At 42.2% G+C, this 8,860-nt stretch overlaps 1 protein-coding gene across 1 annotated transcript; it reads right to left on the bottom strand.

The window, feature by feature from the left end:
• Positions 1 to 1,572: 1,572 nt before the first annotated feature.
• Positions 1,573 to 3,687, bottom strand: LOC110538199 (estradiol 17-beta-dehydrogenase 1). Its single transcript, XM_021624853.2, has 6 exons — positions 3,453 to 3,687; positions 2,917 to 3,078; positions 2,554 to 2,733; positions 2,310 to 2,403; positions 2,023 to 2,206; positions 1,573 to 1,845 (listed from the first exon to the last, which is right to left on the bottom strand). The coding sequence occupies exons 1-6, from the start codon at positions 3,547 to 3,549 to the stop codon at positions 1,678 to 1,680; spliced, it is 885 nt and encodes a 294-aa protein (XP_021480528.1). The 5' UTR covers positions 3,550 to 3,687; the 3' UTR covers positions 1,573 to 1,677.
• Positions 3,688 to 8,860: the final 5,173 nt, after the last annotated feature.

Below are 8,860 nucleotides of genomic sequence, written 5' to 3'. Positions count from 1 at the left end.
GGTTGAACAGTGTGTGTAAAGAAGACAATTTTGGCTATCTATGTATTTTGCTGAAATTATGTCCTTGTGTGTGGCTCCAACGCAAATCATGTGTATAACCTATATACAGCCTAAAGTTCAAAGTTTGGACACACCAACTCATTCAAGGGTTTTTCTTTATTTTTACTATTTTCTACATTGTAGAATAGTAGTGAAGACATCAAAACTATGAAATAACACGTATGGAATCATGTAGTAACCAAAAAAAGTGTTAATATATTTGAGATTCTTCAAAGTAGCCACCCTTTGCCTTGATGACAGCTTTGCACACTCTTGGCATTCTCTCAACCAGCTTAATGAGGTAGTCCCCTGAAATACACATCAATTAACAGGTGTGCCTTGTTAAAGTTAATTTGTGGAATTTCTTTCCTTCTTATTGTGTTTGAGCCAATCAGTTGTGTTGTGACAAGGTAGGGGTGGTATACAGAAGATAGCCCTATTTGGTAAAATACCAAGTCCATATTATGGCAAGAACAGCTCAAATAAGCAAAGAAAAACAACAATCCATCATTACTTTAAGATATGAAGGTCAGTCAATGCGGAAAATTTGAAGAACTTTGAAAGTTTCTTCAAGTGCAATCGCAAAAACCATCAAGAGCTATTATGAAACTGGCTCCCAAGAAGTCCGCCACAGGAAAGAAAGATCCAGAGTTACCTCTGCTGCGGAGGATAAGTTCATTAGAGTTAAGTGCACCTCAGATTGCAGCCAAAATAAATGATTCACAGAGTTCAAGTAACAGACACATCTCAACATCAAGTGTTCAGAGGTGAATCAGGCCTTCATGGTCAAATTGCCCACGAAGAAACCACTGCTAAAGGACATCAATCAGAAGAAGAGACTTGCTTAGGCCAAGAAACACAAGCAATTGACATTAGACTGGTGGAAATCTGTCTTTTGGTCTGATGAGTCCAAATTTGCGAGTTTTGGTTCCAACCTCTGTGTCTTTGATAGACGCAGAGTAGGTGAACGTATGATCTCCGCATGTGTGGTTCCCACCATGAAGCATGGAGGAGGAGGTGTGATGGTGTGGGGGTGCTTTGCTGGTGACACTGTCAGTGATTTATTTTGAATTCAAGGCACACTTAACCAGCATGGCTACAACAGCATTCTGCAACGATACACCATCCCATCTGGTTTGCGCTTAGTAGGACTATCATTTGTTTTTCAACAGAACTATGACCCAAAACACCTCCAGGCTGTGTAAGGGCTATTTGACCAAGTTGAGTGATGGAGTGCTGCATCAAATGACCTGGCCTCCACAATCACCCGACCTCAACCCAATTGAGATGGTTTTGGATGAGTTGGACAACAGAGTGAAGGAAAAGCAGCCAACAAGTGCTCAGGATATGTGTAAACTCCTTCAAGACTGTTGGAAAAGCATTCCTTATGAAGCTGGTTGAGAGAATGCCAAGAGTGTGCAAAGCTGTCATCAAGGCAAAGGGTGGCTACTTTGAAAAATCTCAAATATTAAATATATTTTGATTTGTTTAACACCTTTTTGGTTACTACATGATTCCATATGTGTTATTTCAGTAAAAAATAAAGAAAAACCCTGGAATGAGTAGGCGTTCTAAAAAATGTTGACTGGTACTGTATGTATAAAGTAAAGGGTTATATTACATTCCATAGTTTGATGGCTATTTTTGTTCCCCTTTCCCATTAGTTGAGAAGATGATCTTGCTCATATTTCTGATGTACTGGGACCCGTCCAGTGCTGAGATTTTAGGGCTGCTGAGCGGAATGAGGGCATTGTTGGTGTAGTATCTGAATGCAGGGTTCGATGACTGGATGGCATCCAGAAATACCTGTATTGAGAGGGGTCCAGCTATTAAATCTACTCAACAGTACTACTTACACTTCCATAGAAAATCTATAAATATCTAGTATCATATACATACATGCAGTATGCTCTGGAGACAGGGAGGAGCACCATAGAAGATCAGCTAAATAACTAATAGATGTCAAGTAAGCAGTACCTGTACCTTCACAATATCCTCTGTGTCCTGAGCTGCGTTCTGGAACACCATCCCACAGTGTTGCAGGTACGTGTCATAGAGGCTGCGTGTGTGGGCGTCGACCTGCTGCAGCGAAGAGTCCCCTGGCTCTGCCCTCTGCAGGTTGTCCAGGAAATCCGTGTTGACAGGGCCGCACTCAATAAGACTCACACTGCGTGATGGTGGATGGAGTCAATCAGTACCAACACAGTGCACATCCAAAATGAAACACTGACAAAGGGATACATGAGCTGAGGACCTCTGTCTGGACTCACTGGATGTTGAAGTGCTGCAGGAGAATGGCCAGACTCTCACAGGCACCCTCTACTGCAAACTTACTGGCACAGTACACCTCATTAAAGGGGAGTCCTACAATACAATAACACACAGAGATATGTGATTATCATGGCAATAAATACTAAACAAACCCCCAAATCTGACCTCAGAGCAGTGTCTAAATGCAATTTCATCCCACTCCCCCTCCTGTCACCCCAGCCCTGCTCTCTCTCTCTCTCTCACCCTGTAGCCCACCAATGCTGCCAGTGACCAGGATGCGTCCATGGCCCTGGGCCTTCATCCCTGGTAGGAAGGTCTGGATGGTGCTGATGGTGCCCAGGAGGTTGACCTCCAGGATCTGCCTCATGGTGGCCAGAGACTGGGCCTCCAGCGGCCCCATCAACCCCACACCAGCATTACACACTGCCAACATGAATACCACAGACAAACAGAAAGCCAGAGCACATGACATCCTGTATGCTGTACACATGTAAAGAAATTGTCGTTGATGTACAAATATGAAGGACATCTGTTCTTCTGTTTCGCGCACACAACCACACACACGCGATATAACACTATTCCTGTAAGTCATGACTCTGGTCATACCCAGAATGTTCACCCTCTTCTCCCTGACCCTGTCCCTGGCATCCAGAATGGACCGCTGGTCAGTGATGTCCATCTGGAGGATGTCCAGGGTGTCCTTGTGCAGGCCCTTCACACAGTCCAGCAGACGCTCCTTCTTGGCAAGATTCCTCATGGTGGCATAGACTAAACAGAGTTGATATCAGTGGTCAAGGATATCAGAGATTTCGCCATCAGAGATTTACCATTAAACATGTACGAAACAAAACGGATGAAATACAGAGCTTGACATTGACATTATATTGTCACCATAGTTTCAAAAACTAGAATTTTCTGTAATTAAATTGTGATGCAGGTAAACCAACCAAAACCTGTTTCTAATATGTGGATGCCATGTAGTAAACAGGCATAAAACTCAGAGACAGCTTACTGCTTCAAAGACCTTATGCAACAAGCACATCACGTATTGTGCCCACACTGTTTATTGCATGATCTTACGGCACTGAATAAAATAAACGCTTTCTGTACAGTGATGCCCTTGCAAGTCAGTCACTGCTTACCTTTGTATATTTTCGCTGGATCCGAGGCCAGCCGGACGGCCAGACTGAGGCCTATCCCCGAGGAGCATCCTGTGATCAGCACCACTGTCTGCTCCATTGTGCTGCTGGTCTACACGTCCTCTGGGTCAGGTAGCTAACAGAGAGATGAGGTCTGAGGGAAGGAGACGAGGAGATGCACGGAGCAGCTCTGTAGGGCTTGATGAGGGGTGTGAGATGAGATGGTATGGGAAGAGATACAGTTAGTGTTGTTTGTTGATGCTCAAAGTCATGTTTTCACTGTCATCCCTATCACAAGGTCCCTAGAATGTAAACATGCTCTCATTTCCCAGCCCAGGATGAAGTTTTGCTAGGCCAGGTGTTCCCACGAGGTCTGTCTGTGGCCATCAACCCATGACCCGAGCCCTTTCACTCCCTATTTGGTTCAAAACATTCTCTAAGACCTAAACCTCACCTGGAGTTGTGGAGCATTGAGCAAGTTGAGGAAGCTAAACGTCTAGGTATAACATTGGATGTTCACTTATCATGATCAAATCATATTGACAAAGTTGTTGTGAAGATGGGGAGGGGTATGTCTGTTCTTAACAGATGTTCTGCGTTTTTGACGTAAAAATCAACTGTACTAGTTGTTTGGGATCTGGTCTTGTCTTATCTTGTTTACTGTCCGGTAATATGGTCAAGTGCAGCAAAGGAAGACCTAGTAAAGCTGCAGCTGGCTCCCAACAGAACAGCAGTCCTTGTCCTTAACTGCACACACAGAACTAACATCAACAACATGCATTCCAGTCTTTCCTGGTTGAGGGTTGACGAGAGATTCACTGCTTCTCTTCTAGTTTTTATGAGAAATATTATTGTGATGAAAATTCCTGATTGTCTGCATAATCAAATAACATTCAGCTCAGACACCCATATGTCGCCCACAAGACATAACACCAGGGGTCTCTTCACAGTCCCCAAGTCCAAAATGAATTCACGGCAACGCACAGTACTATACAGAGCCATATGACCACATGGAACTCCCTTCCATCTCCAATTACTCAAGCAAACAACAAAATGACCTTAAAAAAACGGATTAAACAACATCTCATGGAACATCAGGGACTGTGAGGGGGCAGACACACGCGCGCGCACACACAGACACACTCTAACACACACATTATTTTCTAGTTGTATTGTTTGCATTCTTTTTGTTGTTGTATGGTGTGTATATAGTTGTATTTAAAATGTGTGTGACTGTCCTTGTCTATCAGTCTATCAGTGTTTTGTTACTTGTTTTGTGGGTTTTTTTGTGGACCCTAGGAAGAGTAGCCGCTGCTTCTGCAAAAGCTAATGGGGGATCCAAACAAACAAATAAAATAAATATGACACACCGGTAGAGACTGGAGCTTTGATTTTTTTCCTCATTGTCAGCCAAACTATCACATCATTTGAAAAAAACTCCCAAACCTGAGGAAAATGATCTGGAACAATAAAGATCCCTACAGCAGTTAGTTACTTTACCCAGGAGATGGAAGCACTGTCATTATCAATGTGTGCAGCACAGGAGCCCTAGCCAGTGGGCCCTCTGGTCAGTATCGGGTCACACTCAAACCCACACTGACCACACATTCTCCTAGAATACACAGTGGACCACTAACACTCCACCTAAAACAATAATGTTGAGAAAAGCCAGTGAAGAACACAAAAGGACCTTAGATAAAAGGAAGAATAGAGACATTTAGAGTATAATTAGTCTCTCGTTGGCTATACTGGCCAACTGACACCCACAATTACCAGAAATGCATTGGCTGAAATGACTACATAGCCAGTCATTTAAAGCCTGTAAACCCCTGGTAGGATAGTTATAAGGCTCGTAGTGAGTGTCATGTAGATGCTCTTTGTTTTGGAAAGCTGAAGGGTAGGCTGAAACATTGTTTCAAATCCATCCTATGAACTGTGCCATTTAAGTTCAGACCTCTAGCCATAGGAACTAAGTTATAGCACAAATGTTAATATATAGGCCTATGCATTCTCTTGCTGGAATAGATAGCAGAGGCCAGTGCTGAAACCTTGACATTTGACTTCTGAGAACTTGTGCCACAGGTTAGGAGAATTAGGTTAAGTTAAGGAAAAGTTAGTTCGGAAAAATTGAAAGTATGCATCTTAGAAATAGTTTTCACATACAAACATTATATGTCCAAACTCCAAATCATATTTTACCATTATTTAACTAGGCAAGTCAGTTAAGAACAAGTTCTTATTTTCAATGACAGCCTAGCAACAGTGGGGTAACTGTCTGTTCAGGGGCAGAATGACAGATTTGTACCTTGTCAGCTCAGGGGTTTGAACTTGCAACCTTCTGGTTACTAGACCAACACTCTAACTACTAGGCTACCCTGCCGCCTCACTGGGCTTCCAAATAATAACATGGTGTGGTAGAACATTTGTTTTTGTTGGAGAATTACTGCATGGCTCCAGAGTGGCGCACTGCAGCTCAGTGCTAGAGGCATCACTACAGACCCTGGTTTGATCCCGGGCGGTATCACAACTGTCCGTAATCGGGAGACCCATAGGGCGGCGCACAATTGGCCCAGCGTCGTCTGGGTTAGGGGAGGGTTTAGCCAGGGTAGGCCATTATTATAAAATAAGAATTTGTTCTTAACTGACTTGCCTAGTAGACTTGTTAGCGGCCATGAATTAATTCAAACTTGAGTTGGTTTTGGGGTGTGGTTTGATGTGGGTATCGCTTGTGTGTGTTCGCAGGTGGGAATTATTAAGACAAATTATTTCACCAATTAGCTTCAGCCGGCTGGTGTGCGACCTGTGGCAAAATGGTTTTCCCTTTGGATAGCCCATCTCTGGGGCTAGTTCGGGACGTCAATAAATGACACAATGTAAATTAGACAATGTTTTCATGTTGCACACCTTTTAGTCTTTTCATTAAATGCTTTCAATATTTGTATATGAATTTCTACAATTTAAAGTTGGTTTGAGGTTTTTAAGTCATTGAAATTTGGAGCTATTGGAAATTTTTAACATATTGTCTCATGTACATTGTGTAATTTACAGATGGTCCCTAACTAGCCCCATTGGGATATCCAAAGGTAACCCAAATTTACCACGGGCATGACGATTGGGTCGCATGCAGTTGCACTCCGAATTGATGATTGTATGTTGTGGGTAGGTTTGAAAAAACCCAACCTTCATGTACATTGTGTGCAGTCAGGAACACAAGTCTCACTAAACTCAGTTTTGGACGAGACTGATATAGTTTGAGGGTTCTTTCAATGGTGGATAGATGACTCTTTATGTGGATAGAAATAGGATGGAGAGTGATTACTCTTTTGTATATTTAATCATCAACTGACCATTGTTACAGCCACTGAGGTATAAAGAACTGGAGACTGCATCCCAAGATGTCCGACTGTTTTTTTTCAATATAACGTACGCACATTCGCATACTCTGATTCATGGACCGTCTATATACAGGTTGCATCCGGTTTACATGGTCCAACTTCCCATGCGCACAAGCACTTAGTGAGCACAGGGAACAGCACTAGCAGTGACGATGTCTTCACATCATCCAAAAACATTGTAGACATTGGATGAATATAAAATGTTAACATCTTTGGCTGCAGGTAATGAAGAAAAAAAACTGTTTCAGTCACAATTTAAATAATTCCGTGGATGTTTAGTGCACAAATGTGATGACTAAAGTGTCTTATTAGGAACTTCTCTATGTGTCGTCTATGGAAATTCTCTTTCTGGGCCGGGTGTCAGTTAACCTGCAATACCGAAAAAAGACTGTAGGAGCAGTCAACTGTGCTTCTAGAACCAGAACCCTGGTACCTTGCTTACAGCCTGAGCTGCGCTATGTCCTGTACTCTTTACAAGTAACAAACATCTGACCAATCAGAATATAACAAAGTAGAGGACAGGTAGGGGTAGGTAGGTAGGGGACAGAAAATCTATCATTCCTATTCCAAACAACTGATTCACCATATTTTAGAACTAGCAACAGTAGCTTAGAAAATAATTTTCATCATAAAATAATCCTACACTGATTTATGATCCTATTTACACATTGTAGTCAATTTTGACAGTAGAATACATGTTTCTGACTCATATCAATGCCACATATAGGCTGTTTTCTAAGTGAGAAGTTGTTTTTTAAGGCAGTTGTTGAATCATTTTGAGTATTCACAATAATCGTAGGCCTATTATTTTAATTTACTATGTGCCTGTGTCAGGTCACCTGACATTTGAGTTTGTCCTACATTTCCATTTGGAGTCAGAAGCGCATGGGAAAAAGTGATATAGGTCAGTATTAAATATGGTATTCAGATCAGTGGCGCCTGGCCGAGTAATAATTTAACATAAGTGCACTATTATTATTCAATGCAAATAAACCAGGGGCTCAATCCATCACGCAAATATTCACGTGGTGGTGACGGTGACCTCATCCCCAATGGCCGTCTCCAGTCAACTCCTCTGGGTAAAAGAGAAATGGGGTTTGTTCATCTGCCAAGAAGGCGTCTGTCCAGACAGCCCTTGATTTCCTCCGATATAGATCTCTTCCCCCCACGGCCATAGCAAATTAAAGGGCGCTCACAAGCCCGCGCTCGACCACTCTATCACTCAGCAGCGCTCCCTAAAGCCCCAAGTGGCCGTCGATTAAAACGCATTCATTTTAGCGCGGATATTTGGTGATTGGATCTGCGTGCCAAGTGCATTAATCTCCACCTGTCAGAAAAGTGTACAGTACAGGCCATGTCTCCAGAGATGGGCAGTATTTCTGCTGCATATATTTGAAATATGTATTTCAATTACTTCTGAGAATTTTGTCAGTATCACACTGGGCTGAACTACACTCCAATGTATTTTGTAACAAGATATTTGAGAGCTGTAATTCCTATTTTCATAACACCAAATACTTTTCTATACCATTTTTTTATAGTGGTTCACCATTTTGTGGCCCCCTTTCACCCTGAATTGGTATCAGAAATTTGATGACACTATTGTTTTGTTGATAACAGCGTCTGCCAAATTAACTAAATATAAATGTGTATGCAAAAATGTACAATTGCAAAGCATGCTGAGTATTATTCTAATGAGCTCTGCCCTGAAACAATGAAACAAGGTTTTGTCTAGAAGGGATACAGTTCATCAAAATTGACTTTTCGTACCAGGTTTAGGAGAATTTACGCAGCAGGTTAGGAGAATTATGTTAAATTGTATCCCATCTAGACATGACCCTGAAACAAGGCCAACAATAATACCCAGTGTCCAGAGTGACCTATAGTCAATGCATTCACCTAAGGTAGATAAACAACACATATCACTGTCATAGCAAGGAACCTGTCACGACCGTCAAATGAAGAGGACCAAGGTGCAGCGTTGTGAGCATACATTTTCCTTTTTATTAAGAATGT

Source organism: Oncorhynchus mykiss, chromosome 12 (genome assembly GCF_013265735.2).
Source record: "Oncorhynchus mykiss isolate Arlee chromosome 12, USDA_OmykA_1.1, whole genome shotgun sequence".
In the NCBI taxonomy this organism is placed as follows: domain Eukaryota; kingdom Metazoa; phylum Chordata; class Actinopteri; order Salmoniformes; family Salmonidae; genus Oncorhynchus; species Oncorhynchus mykiss.
Note: the sequence above shows the minus strand (reverse complement) of the source record. Positions and strands in the feature narration are given on the sequence as shown.